The 19,721-nt window shown below is 41.1% G+C and overlaps 1 protein-coding gene across 11 annotated transcripts in view; it reads left to right on the plus strand.

The window, feature by feature from the left end:
- The first annotated feature begins 1,175 nt into the window (after nt 1–1,175).
- Nucleotides 1,176–19,721, plus strand: part of AGFG1 (ArfGAP with FG repeats 1) — a 37,993-nt gene continuing 19,447 nt past the window's right edge. For 10 of the 11 annotated variants that reach the window (XM_077785640.1, XM_077785641.1, XM_077785642.1 and 7 more), the window contains exons 1-2: nt 1,176–1,415; nt 9,816–9,909. In XM_077785640.1, coding sequence (XP_077641766.1) covers nt 1,249–1,415; nt 9,816–9,909 — 261 coding nt within the window. In that variant the 5' untranslated portion in view covers nt 1,176–1,248. Of the gene's footprint in view, nt 1,420–9,815; nt 9,910–19,721 lie in introns of all 11 variants that reach the window. The other variant, XM_077785644.1, reaches the window with a different exon arrangement.

Here is a 19,721-nt window from a genome sequence, read left to right on the forward strand (position 1 = left end):
CTTAACAGATTTTAATCATACATAGTGTTGCTTGGGTGTTTTGTAAAAGAAATCACTTAAATATAAAGTGCATTGACTTTTTTTAAAACATTGACTTCGCACACGGTTGAAAAGTATTCCGTTAGGCAGCTTTGTGCGTCGCAAACTCGTATTTAGTGGATCAGGGGCTGAACTAGGGTTTCCGCTCGGGTATCAGAAGTACGTGACTGCTGGCTCCGCTCTCTCCTGATGGGGGAACGGCCAGCCGGGCACGACATTCCCAAAGGAAAACTGCATTCTCACCTCCGTCCGAAGACAGCCAGACCCCGTGGGGGTGTTCTCCCCACAGATCGAAGCCTGCCGCAATCCACCCTCGGGATCCTCACGGCAGCCGGTCCCCGGCTCATCCCCGCCGCCCGGAGCCCCGGGCACGGGGCTGGGAGCGGGAGCAAAGCGGCGACGGCACCGGGAGCGCCTCCGCTCTCGCCACGCTCCGTGACTGCATTTCCAGACTTGTGGCGCACAGAGGGACACCGGCAGCGCTGGGGTGACACGGCACGTGTCCTTCTCCCACGGAGCGCTCCCGCGCTCCCCAGCCGGCCCGAGCCGCTGCCCACAGGGGCTGAGGGGCGGCGGGGCTGCTGGCGCTCAGCCCGCGGTGTGACGGGAACAGCCCGCCCCGAGGACCCCGCTGCGCGGGGAGGCGATCCCCCCTCCCCCAGGAAAGTCTAACTGCACTCACTTTTATTGATATTTTTACATCGGGATCCTCCACAGGACCGGCCCCCGCCCGCCGGGTCACGCGGGGTGACTCGGCCCCGCCGGGGGCGCCGCCCCGCGCCGGGGTCGCGGCGTGAGGAGCCGGGGTGCAGTGCGCCCTCCCCCGCGGCAGGGGGCGCTGCAGCGGGCGGGCGCGCAGGGCTCCGCCGCCGCCGCCATCTCCTCGCTGAGCTCATAAAGGTGTCGCGCAGGTTCCGCCCGGGCTCGTCATTCCGCCGCCCCGGGCCCGGTGCCGCCGCCGCCGCCGCCGCATCCCCCGAACCGCTCGCTCCCTCGCGGGGCCGCCGGTCCGCCTCAGCGGCCACCGCGCTCTCGCACCGCCCCCCGGCAGGCGCCGGTTGTGCCCTCCCCGCCTCTTCCTCCCCTGTCTTCCCCTCACCCCCCCGCCCGCCCGGCCCCTCTCCCGCCGGCCGAGCCCCGGAGCGCCGCCGCCGCCGGGGTGTGAGCGGGGCCCGGCGCCGTGCCGGGCCGTCCCTCGCCGGCGGGGCCATGGCCGCGAGCGCCAAGCGGAAGCAGGAGGAGAAGCACCTGAAGCTGCTGCGGGAGATGAGCAGCCTCCCGCCCAACCGCAAGTGCTTCGACTGCGACCAGCGGGGCCCCACCTACACCGACATGACCGTGGGCAGCTTCGTGTGCACCTCCTGCTCCGGCATCCTGTGAGTGAGTGCGGGAGGGGACGGCCGGCTCCATCCCCCGGCAGCGGTGACCTCCGCCCCCGGCCGCCGGGGCGCGCGTCCGCAGGGCGGCGGCGGCCGGGCGGTGCAGCCCCGCCGCGGCTCTCGCAGCGCCGCCGCCTCCCCTCGCTCGCCTTCCTGTTGCCGGCTTGGCCACGTCGGAGGGCAGCGGGCGGGGGGCTCTCCCGGGAAGGGAGGGAGGCTGGGAATCCCCGTCGGAGCCCCGGTGCGGAGGTGGCCGCCGCTGGCAGGGTGTGCTCACGGCGGCCCCGCGGCCCGGAGGTGATCCTGGGGAGGCTCCTCCGCGTGGGGGGAGCGCGCACGGCAGCCGGAGCACCGCCACCCCACAGGCCTGTCGGGGGGTGGTTAATTTAGCAAGTGTGCCACAATACTTGTGGAAAGGGAAGGGGCACGTGGCTTAACAGTTCCCTGTCATGACAGCCTTGAAGATGCGGGGATACTAACCCTGACGTGAATGCGTTTACAGATACTACTTAAACGTAGTTAAACCACCAGCATAGCTTTATGTGCATCGAGTTCTGCTTGGTGGTAGTTTGTAAAACAACCCTTTAAGCTCTGTCTCAGTCTGTGAACTCCAGCCTCAATGGTTTAAGAGACTTGATCAGAAAAGTAGAAGCTGGTTGGGTTTTTTTGACTTTACATCGACTATTTCCTACAAACGATATATATAAACCTTGGAAAGGGATTGGCTCTGATAAAGTGATTGCATTTTTCCTGTTCCTCATTCCTGTGTGGGCCTTCATACAACTCCTCCCTTTTCCACCCATCCTTCCCAGAGATAGTGTGTATGAAACTAAGAGTTGAGGTCAGTCAGTTGTGAATTTCAGTCGCATATCCATAATTTGTGGGAAAGACCCTGCTGGCTTCAGTGTTGCTGTCTCTTTAGCTACATCCTGTTTGCTTTTATACGATTCTGTAGCATTGTGCTAATGGAATGGAGCAGAATCACAGTAACCAAAGTAATAGATAGTATGTTAGAGGATACAGATTGGTGTTTCTAAAAGGCATTCAGAACCCTGAACTAATTTCTGTCCCTTTACTACCCCAGAAAGCCCTTCCAAGTAAGGTCTTGTGTTTTAGAACAAAGTTGGTAATTATGTTGAAATGCAAAGCAACTGTATTAGTTCTTTGCTGAATTTACATGGAACAAACTGCCTTTTATACTAATAGACAGCTAATTAGACTTGGAGTTCTTCTACTTTATGTAGGCTTCTGAACAGACTTCATGCAAATACAGAAAATACATTTAGGTTGTGAAATTGAAAAGAGACTCTAGTTTTTCACACAAACATGCCACTCAGTCAGCTAGCTCTGGCTATTGTTTGCTCTCTTAGCAAACTGTTATTTGTGCTGGCATGTGAAACTATTTTAAGCTACTGCATTTAATGGTTGCACATGTTCTTACTGGGTTAAACTGAATGTGTGGTAAAGCTGCACCCATGAGAGTGTTTTCTTTATTTTTCAGGCTTCTTAACCTTAATAGATCAATATATTGTGAATGCTGCTGAGATGCCTAGCGTGGGTTCAGAAGAGTCTGTTGCTTTTATCTGTTGGCTGGGGGTATGGACTACTAACGTAGTCCAGTTTATAGCAACCAAAAGGATGTAGAAGCAGTGAAACAGCTCGTAAGCAGGGGACAGCTGCCACTTGGTGTTGGCCATCATTTGGATGTTACCATGCTTAAAGGAGGAAGACTGTCCACAAAATCATGGTTAATGTATTAGTATTCCGATAAAATGCAAATGGTTTTTTCATTCTAAATATGCAGTATTTTTGTCTTGTTACAAAAAAGCAACCACATACGATGTGTTTGGTTCTTACAGCTAGTAACACCTACACTTACAGCTGGAGTAAATTACTATTAAGAGGACTTAAAGTTTCCCTCTAAAATAAATTTGGACTCATTCTTTCATGTCAGCTTGGAACTTCCATAGATTGTGTGCAGGATCATATGCATTGGTTAACACCTTATGACCTCTGCAGTGGCATGTTCATTTGTTAGTGATGAGACTTGGTATAGATTGTGTCTTTTTCATAACTAGAAACTTATTTTTAACACTTCTGTCAGAGCAGTTCTTCAAACAACTTGTTTATTTCCAAATGCTTTTCACTGTAGAATTTCACAGTGTAGGGAAATGACTTGGGAACAAACAACATAATGGCAAATATAAAAGTAGTGCTGCTTCTGTAGTTCTTAATGGCTGTTTGCGTTCTGCCTCACAGTACTTGCTTTACTGTAAGGTTTTAATAATCTTAGTACTTTATCTTGTTTATATGCTGTGTGAATGACTTGCATGGCTTCTTTTTATAATTATTTTTTTCTATTCTGGTACAGGAAATATTCTTGGAGTCAAGTACACTAGTTTTTTCAAGTATGAAGTGCCCAATGCAAGATTAAAATACTAGTAGATTAAAAAGTCTCCTTCAGAAAGTTTTCTCAAATAATTAAAAGTGATTGCTAACATCAATAAGCATGTTATTCTAGATACAGTTAACTCTAAACTCTTTAAAACTGTAGTATAACTTTTTTTACTAATTTTCTGAAGTGTTTATTCATTGTCCTGGCGAGGACTGTCTAGTCACATCCAGAATCTTATTCTGGATCTATCCTGAATTTCCTTTAAGTATTTCACATGTATCAAAAGAGTGATGCTATGTATTACTAGATTTAGCTTTAAAAACCTACTATTGCCTCTACTCTTTCCCAAAATAGTATGTCTAGCTTTTTCATATGCTGCTAAAAACAGCGACAGAACTAGTGGCTTTGCTAAAAAGATCTGTTTCTGACTTAATGTTGAAGGTGAGTCTTGTCAAGTCAGAAGTGTGGATGACAGGAGGTTTTTTTCCGTAGTACCAGGCTTACCAGAGCAGAAGTTTTGCTGTGCAAAGTGGCACATGTAGGAGAAAGTTCATGCACAGTGGTGTGAATTTCCTTTCTCTTAAAATAGTTCCGCTTGTCCCCTGTGTTTAAATTCTTCACTTGGGCAAAAAAAGTGTGGTAGCAATCACACAAGGTAATCAGATTTTTCGTGTTGTACAATATAGGCTATGTGGAATTATACACAATTTCTGCCCCGACAGTGGGAGGAGATGTATAGAGGAGCAGTGTGCTCAGGTCAAGATTACACCACAGGAAGATTTCTCTTTATTACAGCAAACCTGTATCTTGGGAAATGTTGGCAGGGAGATTATTTTGGTTTGACAGAAGTCCTTTGATTCAAAGGATTATGTTGGTAGCTATGACTATTGTTTTCCTGGATGCTCCCATGTGGCCTGCTGATAGTGACATCCTTCCCTTTGTCTTATCAAATGTCTCTCTGCCTTGTATCTCAGCTGTCTGTACATCTCTGCTTTCAAGTAATTCTGTAGCACTTGCAGTCAGCCCGCTTCCAAGTTTGATAAAAAGAACATGTTTTTCAGTTCACCAACAGAAAACATCCCTGTTTAACAGTCTGCTTGCACATGTTTTATATTATGTAATTTTTTTATTTAATTTTGACTCTTTTTTGTACCTGCTGATGTGATAATTAAGGCACTCCTATCCTTTCTCTCACTGCCCTCTTAACTCCTGCCCAACTTACATGAAAATCTCTTGTTCAGCAATGAGGAATGTTTAGAGCATAATAGGTACTTTGAGAAATGCTAAAGCCCTTTTATACTATTTTTTTACAACTGTTGGCCTTCTTCTGGGTGTTCATAATGCTCCTAGTTGAAATTTAAAATTTTCATGGGTAGGGGACTTTTGTATCAGCCAGATAGAAGTATTTGATGGCAGATATATAGACTGCCATCAACAAACAGTATCAAACTATAACTTCTCTGTGCACTGGTGATAAGTTCTTGTGCTTTCCCTAGAAGAAGTTTAGCAGAAATTAAAAGAGTTTAAATAAACAGTGCTAGAGTGAAGGTGGTTGAGTTGGCATGACTTTTCAGTCCTTTTTTTCCTTTGGAGCATGTTTGGAAAATGACTCCATGTGTTCTGAGTCTCTCTGTGTGTATATATATATTTTAAGGGTATTTTATGTGTTACTGTATTTCTTGTTTTCAGTTGCAAGGCAGGAGAGCAAAGGAAATGTGTCTATACCACAGTGAACACTATGCAGTTCAGAAAGAATGTTTGGTTATTTTTTAAGAAAAAACCTAAATTAACCTTAACTCTGCTTCAAAATCTGTGTATGAGTCGTCTGCTATTAAAAATAAATGAGCCTGTGAGATGGCGGAGGGTCTCCAGGGAGGTCTACAAGTACCAGGAATGGCCAGTGCTGCTTCTATTCCTTTTTGCTAATTACAGTAGCACAAATAATAATGAATGCTGTGACATTGGGTTTTCTAGTGCTTGTTTTGTGGACATCTGGGTGTGTAGGGTGCTCTGTGATGGCTCGGTATTTGACTTGCCTCATTAACTTCTTGCATTTTAGGGGATCAGATTTTGCTGGCTTAGGTTCGAGATGGTGTTAAAATCTGATCCAGAGGACGGACATTAGCAGTGTTGAGCAGCAGTCTGCCCGCCATTCCTCCCACGAAAGGGTTCCTCTGTTCTGCCAGGGCTCACTTCACATTTTGCTCCCCTCCCAGCCCTAGCCTTTGCAGTCGGCTGCTCTGCCAACAATCACAAGTTCAACTATAATTTGCTGCTAAATTATGTTAGAAACAAATATCCACTGCTTGTTGACTGTGTTTTGAATGTTTAATGTTTCTACTGCCAGACTGCAGAATCCTGTGTCAGTGGCCTTAAAGCTTCCTTTGTTTGTGAGAGCACCAGTTTAACAATGCCCTCTGGAGAACAGAGGTCTCATGTTCTCTGAAGCTGCCCCTATGCTAAGCTGTGACTCAGTGAGGGTCAGTGGAGGAGACTCTCCGGGCTGGAATCTCTGGTCACAGTGCTCTTCCACAGAAATAATCGTTGCTGAGCGTGAAGAAGTTGGCAGTGATGAGTGGGATCTCTGTGTGGGATGTTCTAGCTCTGGTGTGCTGGATAAGTGCAGATGGCAGAATTGTCTTACTCTGTCATCCTTCCCCAGGGCCTCTTGGGAGGAGAGAGCTGCAGTCTGGTTTTAGTGCTGAGGTACTGTTTGGTTGCTGCTTTCCCAGGAGTTCTGTTCTAGGGAAGGGAGGAACTAGTACTGCTGCACAGGGCAGGTTGCAAATACTTCTTCAGGGTCAATTTAAATTTAGGCATGGATAATTTACACTAAGGGACTGTAATCTATTCTGTCCCCTGTTAAATAGGGAGTACTGTAAAGCATTAGAACTGCATGAAACACTTGTCAAATACTAGGAAAGAAACATTTTTTCCTATGAAAAAGGGGATTTGTTAATTCCTCATAAGGGATAATTGTATTTGGCTGTCTACCAATATGCTTCCCCCATATGTAGATGAGGTGTTTGTGAATCATTTGGGACATTAAATAGTCTCTGTAGGTAAGGAAGGCTTGGTCCTTGAATCCTGTTTCAAAAATTGCACAACTGCTCTGTTTTAGGGAAATTCCAGGCAATTAATGGATGTTAGAAATCATAAAAAAAAAATAGAGAGTTTGCTGTTCTAATGGTAGAACTAAAGTAATTTATCTAAGGAAGATAATGCTTGGGCTGTGTTTGTGTTTATCGTCTTGTCTTGAATTCCTTGTTCAGGGCTGACTTCTTAGGCTGCTGTAGCATAAGAGGAAGCTTTGCATAGGTTCCCTGCATCCTTTGCCATATTCAATGGACATAAATACTTGAATGTACAGTATTTATTGCAGCTTTATAGTTTACTTTAGATTATGGCTGTTAAAGTTCTGTTCAGAATTTCCAATACTCCAGGACCACTGACGTGGTGCTGTGCTCTCTTTCATCCTGCCAGACATCTGACACCTCTGTATGGAGATCTGATCTTTAGGAGGGTTGCCTTCCTTCTTTTAGCAGGTTGGTGTAAGAGAAATGTGAATTCTTCTTATCCCATGTGGATATAGTGTGTAAATCAGGAAACCTTATATGTCTGAACTCTTCACTGGAGAGAGAGGCATGAAGGAAGTCTCTGGTGAGATTTAACAAAATCTTATCTAGGCCTCAACCACATTTAAAATTGCTATTTAATAGAGCTGAAGATAGCAGTGTTTGCTGCTGCAAATGCTCTGAAGAGCCCTGGTAGATCAGTGTGGAGTAGGTAAATCTTAAAGAACTTGTGCAGTGCCTTGAAATTGCAAACACAGGTACAACAGAGCACCTAAACTGTACTTACTGCAAAAAGGAATTTCCAGCAGGAGCTAGTGGGAAAGTTGAGATATACTGCCTGTGCTGAGAAACATGTGTATGTGTTAGTGAATAGCTGTGGCTTTTAAATAGTCATTGAATACTTTACAACTACCTAATTGTGCTGCTATTTGTAATTACTAGGAGAAGAGTAAATGGTACAGGATAAGGCAGACAGAACTGCTTTTATACTTACTGTAAAAGCAAGGGACAGTAATTGTCATATAACATTTGATGGAGGAGATCTATGTGAAATGCCAGGTGGATGCCAACTTTGTTTCTATGCTGTCACTCAATATGTGATGCTACAAGTGCTATTTAGTGAAATGTAATTACTTGCATGTACAGACTGAGAAGGTGTGTCTTTTAAAAGCCAAAAATGAACAAAACCTAATCCTAGCACCAGATCTGAAACAATTAATTTTAACTGCATGGAGCTCCTACAGGTTTCTTTTAAATTACATCATCTTAAAATGAGTACTCACTTAAAAAAAAATCTTAGGTAATACTATAGTATTTTAATAAATGTAATTTATTTGTGATGTAGATGATACAGCTAGATGAAAGATGTTAAATTGGTAACTTTTATTAAAATGTTACTGCTTCATGTTGTAACCCATATTCAACTTCTTATTAAAAATGTGGCGTTCTTTAACAGGATCAGAATTGTCTTATGGGTACAGCTGAATTTAGATGTGAAGGTGAATTTCTAATGTAAATGCACAACAGTATTTTTCCCATTAGACTTACTTGGAAAACTTGGAAGTGCTAAAATTTTTCTGCCAAAGTTGAACATAGTGTTAGTATTTGGAATATCTGATTTTTGTCATAGGCTGTTCTGATGAATAACAATTTAATTTATAGTTAATACTCTTGGGATAATCATGTAGTTTAAAGAAAACCACTGGCTGTCCTAAATTAGATGTCGGTGTTGTTAATTTTATTTTTATTCTTAAAAGCAAACTGAACCAAATTTAGAATTAAAAGTGTAGGGACAAATACAAGCAATACAGCTATCAGTTGAGTTTCTTAGCGATTTGTTAGCTGTCTATTACATTCCTGGAAAGCTTTTTATGTGCTGTGATAGCTCATGGTTAATGTATATTAGTTGCTTCTTAAGATGGTATTTCGGAGATCCAGGCCTGATTAACCTGAGTGTTAAACTGACCCCTGGTATTTCTGGGTGAGTGTCTCCACTCCTTGGCACATGTGGGATGGGATGTTCCTGCATCCATTGGGCAAATCCCAGCTTGGGTTTGAAGAGGTTCTGGGCAAAAGCAGTAGTTAGCATTTATTTAAAGAAGGAGTTGGAAAAGAAAGCAAACTTTTTCTTACCCTGATGCTGTTGCTCAGCATGTTTTCTCTCTGTGCTTGCAGGCTGTGACTGAGCTGAGTTTGACAATGTCAGGCTGTGGCAGCACAAATGCCCGGTGTTCTGCTGGGGCTGCTGCAGCAGCCTGGCATGGGTGTGAGAGTGGTGCCAATCTGGGCTTAAGGCAGAGCTGCTCATGTTTGGAGCTGTGGCATTAGCAATGGTATCTCTCATTTGAGAGCACACTAAAACCAGTGTATTTTTGTTTTTGTTGTGGTTACTTCTGTAGTGTTCAGGAAGAGGAGTAAGCCCCTGTGCAGGGGCAAAAAGTAAACTATAAAAAGATACTGTGAGGAAACAGGAAATATAGGTTCAAGCAAGCAAAAAATACTGAGCTGAGCAGTTTAGTTTGAAGAAATCTAGTTGCTGTGTAGAACTTGTAATAAGAGATCAAAGTCGGGAAGGAGTTGGAGGGAAAGGAAACTACAACTGAAGAGAGGCAAGGGTGAAGCACATTAGGATTTAAAAAAAAGTCTAATTTTCTTTTCTTAAATTTGCATAGAATGTGCCTGAGTGACTTTGCATGAGCGCTTGTGAATATTGGTCTCCCCTGAATTTCTATTATTTGGCTTTGTACACTGAGTGTTACTTTGAGAAGCACTTACACAGCCTTAAGCTGTATGGCAGTACCAAGAATGAGTGTGCTTTAGAGAGAGATGGCTCCTGATTTTAAAACTGACTGACTTCTAGCTGTAGTGTTAAACATTATTGTATGATGATAAATTTCCCAAATGCTGAATACCTTTCTCTTCTTTCAGGCGGGGCTTGAATCCACCCCACAGAGTGAAGTCGATTTCAATGACTACGTTCACACAACAGGAAATAGAATTTCTGCAGAAACATGGAAATGAAGTAAGTATTACTTGGAGAATAAAGTGAGTTTGGCACTTTAGTATTAAAGTTGAAAACACTATGTAAAGAAAACTTTGGGTTTTTTGTTTGGTGAGGTTTTTTTTTGGCAAAAGCTAGACAGAAGTCTTTTGAAGCCAACATCATTTGAAATGAGGCTTCTGAAAAACTTGTTTCACTGGGTAGCCGGTCATCATAATGTTATTGCCCAGCCTAGACAATCCAGATTCACATGATCAGTATTTCTGAATTGGGTTTTCTTTCGATTTTTCATAAGGTGATATGCAGCCATCATTTTTTTTTCCTTTAAGCTCAGAACTTGAAACTGACCACAGTAATATTTCCTGAAGGAGTGTACTGTACCAAAAATAAATACAAAAGTACACTTGTAGCTGTATTTTTTCACATTTGGTGTCAGAAAGTCTTCTAGTAGTTTTAATAATTAATAAAATAATAATTAATAATCAATTTACAATTAATAATAATTTAAATACTTAATAAAAGTATATCCATATACTTGCATATGTGTGTTATAGTATATTCATATTGAATATTCTTGGACAGAGGAAGGAAAGGGAGAAATTGTTATCCAGCAAGTAGTTAGTGGCAGCTTTGAAGAGGACAAGTTTTAGCATACTGACTTTTTGTTCCTTTTAATAGAAGAAAAAATCTGAGTTAAATGTTAGATTGGCTCTGTAGGAATACATGGAGCTCTTAAGCTCTGGATGTGACTATTGCTGACTTCAATTTGAGGGTGAAGTTTGTGATTAATAACATGCTGTAGCCTTAAGGATTTTAGAGGCAGATTTTGCCTCTGTTCAAACTAGATAAGGTTCTGCTTCACATTGATTGTATCTCTACCCTGTTTAGGAGAACTATTGATTGTAGGCTAGAGTGTGTTTTATTAGTGTGCTTTTGTGAAGCTTTGTGGGGATAAATCCCATCATTCAGTAAAATGCTGATACTTAACTTTCTTAAAAGTTGGTCCATTCATAACTGTCAGGTTGGAGAATGAAACAGAAATAGTAATTTCTTTTTCTGCCCTGGTAAATGTGTTATTTGTTGAAATGACTGTTAGTGGCTGATTCCTCTAGACAGAGCTAGAATAAGGCCTGAACTCTCCCAGATTTGATAAAATACTCTTAATGGCTAGGTTGGTTGGGTTTTCTAAAACTGTAGAGCATTGTATATGTATAAAGCATATATTAGTCAGTATAAAAGTCAGCATTACTGACGTTTTGCATGGGAAATTTAATAAAGAATCTTCTGTGAATTCACATAGAGTGTGTTGGAGGCTCTTTCCATAAGATTAGATCGTAAACTCCGGCTTTGCTTTAAGCTTCACAAAGTGTAAAGGAAAACATGTGTTTGTAGCTTCCTCCCTGTATTTGTTTTAATTTCATTTTTTACTAAACTTGCTATGTCTAGAGAGTGCTATGAGTTTATTTTCACTGATCTGGAACCTGAAGTGATCTCTTCACAACTGATTTGTGTGGTTGTCCTTCTTGTTATAGCCTTGACTAGTCTGCTAATCATAATGATTTTGTTGATACATAATTTATTATTGACATTAAAAAAAAAAATCACAGACCTCTGCAGTGCTATTCTATTTCAAAAGCAGAGGTCTTGGCACTTGCAGTACTCCAATTAGAGAATTGCAATGATTTAAATGAGCTGCTTCATAAATTAAGATGTCCTTCTGAGTTTAGTTTTAGGTTGTTGATTATTGCTTTAATTCTTAAGTAGAACTGAATAGACACTTGTAAGTGCCGATGGTACATTTAAGGAGTGCTCAAATATTGAACAGAAATGATTATTGTTTTAAACACCGTTAGAAGTTTAAAACCTAGTTAAACATGTTGTACTTTATGTTGCAGTAGTTAAATAGGTATTTTGTTTTCTCTTGCTGGTATTGGACTTTGGAATACTTATCTGCAGATAAGATAATGTATTGGACAGAGGAAATTCATCAGACCTCACAAAAAAAAACATTTCTTTTGCTTAGCTTACTCTTCAGCATAGGAGGCTCTTGTGTGTATAGGAAGAGAGGAAATTGCCTAAAATAAGACTTTTCAAACATGGAATTGTCCAATGTTGTAATATCAACAATTAAAACAATTGTACAGCAATACATATAAAGAGAGGCTCAACTTTTTTGGCAATCTATCATGTTTAACTTCCATTTTTCTGTAACTTCTAAAATACTTTCATTCCAGCTTGCTTTTTCTAGTCTTTCTCCAACATGGCCAAGGCCTCTGTGATAACCTTTCTTGCTTCCAGATGAGTGGGTTATGGTTGTACAATAGGGATCTTGTTCTGAATACAAAGTAAAATAGCAAGAAAACTTCCATGAGATAAAGTAGTTAAGGTGCTGAGTTGTTGTTAGAGGAAGTAGTTTTCCACTCTCATTCAAAGGGTATTTATAAGGTCAGTGTATTGTATGAGGTTTAAGTCCTCTAAAAAAACTCAACCACTCAAACCACACAAAGAAAAAAAACCCAAAACACTTCATAATATTTAAAATACCATCTTTTCCGCAGTTGTTATAAATGACTGTCTTTGTGGCACACATGGGTAAAACATTCAGTTACTGAAAGGCTTCTGCAATGCAACTGCTTCAGGGAGAGATTATTCAGAGCAGCTCTTCCTTAGGTGAGACACCATCTTTCCCAAATACACATATTCTAAGAAACGCCTTTCTGGCACGTTATGCCATTAATGCCTTTCTTGAACATTATTTTAAATGAGGTTTTACTGCTTCAAAGAGAGTTTAAAATCCTTATACTGTATTAGAAGACACCTATATTTTAGTGTTGCTTGCTCATCTGGAGGTATAAACAGCTGACCAGTCTCCAGTTTTGCTAATGTTGAGATTAGGTCACTGCATTGAGAATGGAGGCATCTTCCAGCTGACATTCCTCAAGTGCCTTCTGAAATCCTTTTAAAGGATAAAGGCATTTCTGACTCACTGGGTAGAGTTTTTTGTCTCCTTGCCGTCTTCATGAAGAGCAGTGTAAAGTATTTTCACATTTTCTCATTAGGAATAATGGGGAGAGAGTGATATGGAGATGTGTCTTGTTTCAATACTTCATCCTCAAATGATGCTAGTGCTGATTTGGCCTCTGATTCAGTTGTGCAGTGTAGTAGGAAGTGAACTCCCTATTTGAAGAAAGTGGAGGTGGTGCTAATCTCCTGTTGCCATTATAGCTGTGAATATTTATTCAGAAACTTTCCTCTAAGATGAAGAGTAGTATTATGAGGCAAACCAGTAACAGAGTTAATTTTTTTCCTACCATTTTGAAAAATGGCATTTTATAATCTTTCCAGATAACCAATTCTAATATGTAGAATTCCTGTGGTTGAAGAAAAAGATCTTGATGGTCTTATATTTAGAAAATCTCTTACTCTGGGGCAAGGACCATGTTTACCTGAGCTAATGAGTAGAATACATGAAGTTATGCTCATATATTCTGCTGGAGTTATTTTAATAGTGCTGAATTTTGGTTTGATGCCAATTTTCCTGACTCTCAATAGCACCTGTGCAAGTCCCTGTTTCCTGCACTCTTGCAGAACTGACAGCAGTCTGAGTCTGGTTCAGAGCTGGTGTTAGGCCAGAGCAGAATGCTTCCCTAGAATCTCCTTTACTGTGGAATGTGGCCCAGAAACCCTGGAGTGGAAGGAGCAGTCCTAAGCTGGAGCTGATGAGTGCTGACAGCACGGGCTGTGCAGTCAGGTGTCCTTGGAGTACATTGCTGCTTCTGTTAATACGATACAGAGATACATGAGCTGATTGTGTGTAGAACAATGTCTTTGTTAGCTGGCTTCACTCTGCTTATGAAACCGCTATAACTTCTAGACCCAAACTGCCTTTGAAATCAGTACTCTGGCAGTATAAAATTCTTTTAACCTACAGAGATTAATGAGTAATATTGACATCAGGAGTGCAGGATTACTAAACAAAGCTAAACTTGCTTACATAAAGAAACTGTTTCCAAATCTTTCTTCCTGTAGGGTGTTATGTTTTGGAACATAGTTTTGTTGTGTGGTAATGTGCAGTTGTTTGCACTGCCAGCATTATATTTGGTGCATAACTGAAGTTATTTTATTGGCAGGGAGGGGGAGAAGAAGAAATCTAATTTGGCATTTACCAGCCTTCTGAAAGGTATTATCTTGTTAGAGCTTTTTAAACTAGACTGACATGTGTAATCTTCCTATGCAGTGGTATGTCTGGGTCTCCAGAAGTGTTGTAGGTCAAGTAGTGTGCTTTTTCCTAGGTTGAAGTGCAGCTTCTATCAACACAAGGATGTGTCCTGTATGAGCTTTTCCTTGCCTTGCTGCCTTCACCTCATACAAGAGCAGGAGGCTCAATGAGCAAGAACTTAACTTCGCTGGCCTGGCGGAATTTTTATTCTTCCTAACCAGCACAGCTGTGCTAACAGGAGTTTCTGAAGTGTGGTGGCTCAGTGTGTTGTGTAAGCAGAAGGCCTTGGTCTCTCCTATATCTGCCTTCCCCCACACACTGGAGATCTCTATCAGTGAAATACTTATGACATGGCAAAGCTTTATTTGGTAGCTGAAATACGTAACACTGGAATAGAAATAACTGAAGTCTCAGATTCTCAGTGTTTATGCAAAATTTAATGGATAATGCCAATTATTTTCTTAATTAGCTGTTTTTTAGTAGGCCTGTTCTTTCCCACTTTCCCAACTCTAAAAACAGGAAAAGACCCCAAAGCATGTGAACAAATAGAAAGCAAAATAAAAGCTACACTTTTGAGGAAAACACGTACATGTATTTGAGCCCTGCTTGGAACACCTGAAAGCATGAAATGTTACTGGAGTCTGGGTTTTAAACCAGAAACCTTTCTGATTAACTTTGTTTTGTGGTGTGCCAGATGTGCATTGAATGGGATGTGTTCTTTGTTGCTTTCTGTCAAAGCTGAAAACAAAGGTAATTTCTCAAAGTGTAGAACTACAAAAGTAAATAATGAATGGAAAACCTAACATATGGTAAATACAATTACTCTGGGAAAAACAGTTCTCCATAAGATGGAATAGCTGTCAAGTGCAGATTCAGGGAGACCAATGGTATGAAGAGAAATATAGGTAAAGGCTTTATTATAACATACAATATGCACTTGGCCCAATTTCTCCTTTCAATGATATATTTAAGTTACGGCAACTCACAGTTTCTGCCTTGCTACCTCCTGGGTTTTTATCTAGGTCAGGGTGAGTAGGTTGATGCTGGTTGTGATTCTTTCCCTCTTCACTTCACGCTGTACTTGCTGATCTAATTCTGAACGTCCCAGTATCTGGTTGCCAAGTGTCCAATGACATCCCTTGCAGGACTGGAGCTTGTTGGTAGAGGACAGGTAATACCTTTCCCAAAGCAGTTGTAAAGGGATTCTCATGAACTTTTAAATTCCATGAAGACAACTGCTGAGTCTTGTAATCTACTTACTGTTATCTGACAAGGTAAAACTTGGTTTTGTCTTGATTTTTGCAGCCCCCAGAGTGTAGTAGTGGCAAAACTTCAAAGCTTTGCTTCTGTCAAGCCTTCAACAAAAGTAGACTTTCAAATGCTGCATACGCTTAGTCATTCTGACTTCAATGCTCTCCTGTTTTTTCCCTGCTCCGTTGGTGAGCCAGTGGGACATGGACTAATTATACTTTTCAGGGACAGTGGACAATGATTATGGATTGTTGGATATGTTCGACTGTTTCTAGGGGCTTCCACATAACTTGAATGTTTACTCTTGGCTCCAGCTAGTCAGGCTCTTCTCTAAGCAGAGCATTTTGTTTGATAGAGCTGTGGTTATCAAAATTAGGAGTATAGCAAAGCTTTCAGCAAATAAACGGAGCTTTCAGGCACAGGCTTATTGGTGCTGCTGTTGCAGAAAGAACAATGTTAATATTAAATGGCTGAACCAGAGTATTCCCAAGGAGATGGTGCAATATAGAAGGATTTCAGAAAGCCATAGAATTTTTAACCCCAATACCTTAATAGCAGTGTTGTGTAATTGTGTCGTAAGTTGGGATGATGCTTCATATGTTGTATGTAAAAGCAAAGGAATGAGTAATTCTGTTAAAATGGGGCTGAAGATGTGTCATACATTTTGAACAGTAGCATTTTCTGAATGAGCTCTGCAAGTGTGATTTATATATGCAGCTGTTAGAGGGGTGGTTTGAAATACATGCTCCTTGGGATATCAAATTCAAATTTTTAAAAACATGTTTTCAAAATAATCAAAAATTGAGAACAATTACTTTCTTAAATTTTTTTTCCAGATAGTAAAGTTGTATTAAATAAGAAAACCCTGTTTAGTAGAGCAACTGCTTGCTTACGGCTTGGGTTTGTGCAGGTTTACATTTCCTTTAAAGCCTTTTTACAGTTCCTCCCTGCTTCCATGTCATACAAGAAATGCCCTGCAAGAGTCAGCACATGCTGTGGATAACTGTGCTGAATAACTGTGGGAGTACCTATGCAGTTCAGGTGTCCTGCCTGGGCAGTTGTTGGGCCAGACAGAACATAGCACTGAAGCTTATGATGAAGTGTTGGCAACTAAAGTTGCCAACTTTCTATACTTGTGCTATTTTGTTGTTGTAATGAATCTTTTGGTTAGCTGTCCAGTTCAGATAGTGAATTAGTGGGGAGTAATCAGGGTACCAAAGTTATAAATGCTGAGTCATCTTCCCCCACCATAAACAGCAAGTTGTATGGCATAAGTTTCCCTGATATTTATCACAAGAGTAACTTTTGCATAGCTTTGAAACAAAATATATGATGGCCTGATCAATAAAGCAAAAATAACAATTTCTCATAGCAAACTTCTTTCTTTACACAAGATTCAGGACTGTTGGTGACTTACTTTAAAATGACTATGGGCAGATAACTACTTCAAGGAAACACAATTGCATGATGTGAGTTCTGTCTCTGACAACAGTATTTTTTTAATTTTATTTTTCAATTTTGATTTCATCCTGTGGTATTGCACAGCTCTCTGCCATTTGTGTTTTTTTAGATGGCTGAAAATTGTTTTGTGATTCACTTGAAGCATAATCAATGCAGTGTTGTGGATCCCTGTCAAGTCAGATGATGGTAGTAGAAGTACAGCTAGACAGAGTACACAGGTCACCAGCAAACAAGGGAAGACAACGGGCCTTTTATTGGGCTCTGAATGCCTGCTTGGAATGACTGCTGATGTTCAAAGCACTGTGTGCTACTTCAGACAGAAATATGTGCCTTTCCATGGTTTCTGGTGTGCTTCTAAAGCCTCATAAAATATGCTTTTCTAAAGGACTTAAGTCAGAATTGTGTAGGTTGGAAAAAATCTTTAAGATCATCAAGCCCAACTGTAGTAGGAAGACAAAACAAGCTGTTTTTGGTACAAGCATGGTCTGAAATGCCTCTATGAGGATGTGATTTACCCTACAAATTCCAGTCATGTCACCCACTTAGTCTTATGGTTCATTCCCATCAGTCCCACTATCCAAATCCAAACTACTCTTATATATTGTGGGTGTCTGGTTTTGGCTTAAGACTTGTCCATTTTAAGAACTTTTAAAAAATTATACTTCCTTTGATAACTCTTTAGGTAAAGAAACTTAGATGAAATGTAATTTGCATTTGGTGTGGTAAATGTTTTACGCTGTTTGTACAGGTCCCCCATTCTCTAGTACAATGAGAATGTCTTGCTGAAGTGTGTATGACTAAGTAGGTTCTTTGGCTTAGTGGTTGTCCATCAGTAAAACTGGTAGTAAAATTGGTTGCCCATTTAGTAAAACTGTTCTCTGTGCTGCCAGCAACAGAAGAACATGGAGTGCCTGGCAGTTTGTTTAAATTAATTACAGAAGTGACTTAAGGCATATTTCACTTGTTACTTCCTTTTGTGGTTAGGTATTTAGAAGGAATTAGTTGCTCCAGGAAACACTTTTGGAAACCTGTTTTCTGAAGGTTTGCAAAAATTGCAATGCAATGGCAAGAGCTGATGCCTTTAAGAAGCTTGCATCATTTTAAACGAACAGGTGTTTGTTAAGCACAGTCCTCCTCCGTTCCTGTTTGCATATTCATATAATTGTATCTACTATAGCTCTGTAGCTGGTAATGATCTGAAGTCACACAGCACCTTGTTTCCTGAGTCCTCACAGAGATTATCTGTAGTGGTCACAATGGCCTGAGATATTGACCTGGAGCTGTGGTGGTTGTTTGGTTTGCATTGTTTGTTGTTGGGCGCTTTCATTTGTTTGTTTTGAAGGTCTTTTGTTTTATTTTCTTCCCCTCTCACTCCAAATGCTTAGGTACTTCAAGGGGAAGATGAAGCAGAGAACTGGGAGGGAGAAACATGAAAAACTGGGTTGTGGTTTGTTGCTGTGAGTTGATGATCTTCAGGTTTCAATTGTAGCAGTGACATGGTAACTGTGATTAGTTTCTTTGATCTGACTTGTTTTGGGTGGCAGGAGAAGGAGAAGTAATTGGATGGGGTGGTATGGGTGGGGAAGGAGCCCTCCTCTGTCATTTGCCAGCACATCTCAGGTTGGATGCAAATTGATTATCATGGTAGAGCCCCAAGTGTTACAGTGCTGGGTGCAGAATGAAGTAGGGCTGTTGTAACATTTGTCTTTCTGCTTGTCTGAAATTTAAGCACAAATTTTCTTTTCTTCAGTGTTTCCTGATGTTCTTTCCAGTATTTAAGTTGGGGTTGGGAAGGGACTGTGTAGATTTAAACACCACCAACTCCTGCTGCTAGAGATTCTGTAAATAGCCACAAGCAGGACTTCTCTTCCTCTAAGCAATCATATGACTGCTGCTTGTATAGTTATACTCACAAATCTAAGTATGGAAATACTACTGCTGGCTCACTTCAGGCTATTCACTGCAAGTTTAAAGCTACACACATAAATATTTTGACTTTGTATGTTTTGTTACCAAAAAGCAGTGAAAGATTGGTGCTGTTAAAACAGTGGTTCTTGATATTAGCTTTTACTTTAAAACAGACTTGTGACTTTTTTTGACTAGGTTTGTTTTCTAAGTTTGTATGAAGAAATATTAACCAAATATATTAAGTTTCATTTTATTTATTACTGTACTGTAAGAATGACTGTTTAATTTTGAGTGTGTTGAACTTGACCCATCATGGAGTAGAATTGCAGAAGGAATGCAAAATTGCTGAGTTTATTTGTGGTAGGAGCTACTGATCTTAGCTCTAAATTAGCTATATAAATACTCATTTAGAAATCTTTTGATCATTAGATCTGTTTCCTGTTGTTGTTTGTCTCTGTCCAGTAGATGATGATAATTTTGGTAATTAAGGACTGTTAGGTGTTGCATATGCAATTGGGCTATTTAGAACTGAAACATCAAATATGAAATATATAGTTAGGATGTGTGTGTAATCTCTCTAATGCTGAGCAATCTTTGAAATTATCTATAAGATTTATCATGTTTGCCAAGCAGTTTGGGGAAGTTACTGAAGTGGGAGTATCACAGCTTCTGAAAGTTGTCAGATCAAGGTAGAGCAATCAGTTTTGCAGCTCTTGGTTGTTAGAGCCTGAAGATCACTGGGGACGATGTTGAAAACCTGACACTTGCAGGGATAGAGGGCATGTTTGTAGTAGGCAGGTAGGAGAGATGGTCAGGGCTATTTCAGAAAGGGTGTGGGAAGAAAGATATGCAATATAAAAACAAAGCTTTTTTGACTCTCCTTCTCTGGAAGAAACCTGTTCTAAAAGGGCACTGCATTTTTGAGGGCAGCTAATGTTTGGTGTTACTGTTTGGGTGGATATTCAGGTTACTTGCAGAATTGTCTGAAGGGCTT

This window comes from Lonchura striata, chromosome 10 (genome assembly GCF_046129695.1).
Source record: "Lonchura striata isolate bLonStr1 chromosome 10, bLonStr1.mat, whole genome shotgun sequence".
Classification (NCBI taxonomy): Eukaryota; Metazoa; Chordata; class Aves; order Passeriformes; family Estrildidae; genus Lonchura; species Lonchura striata.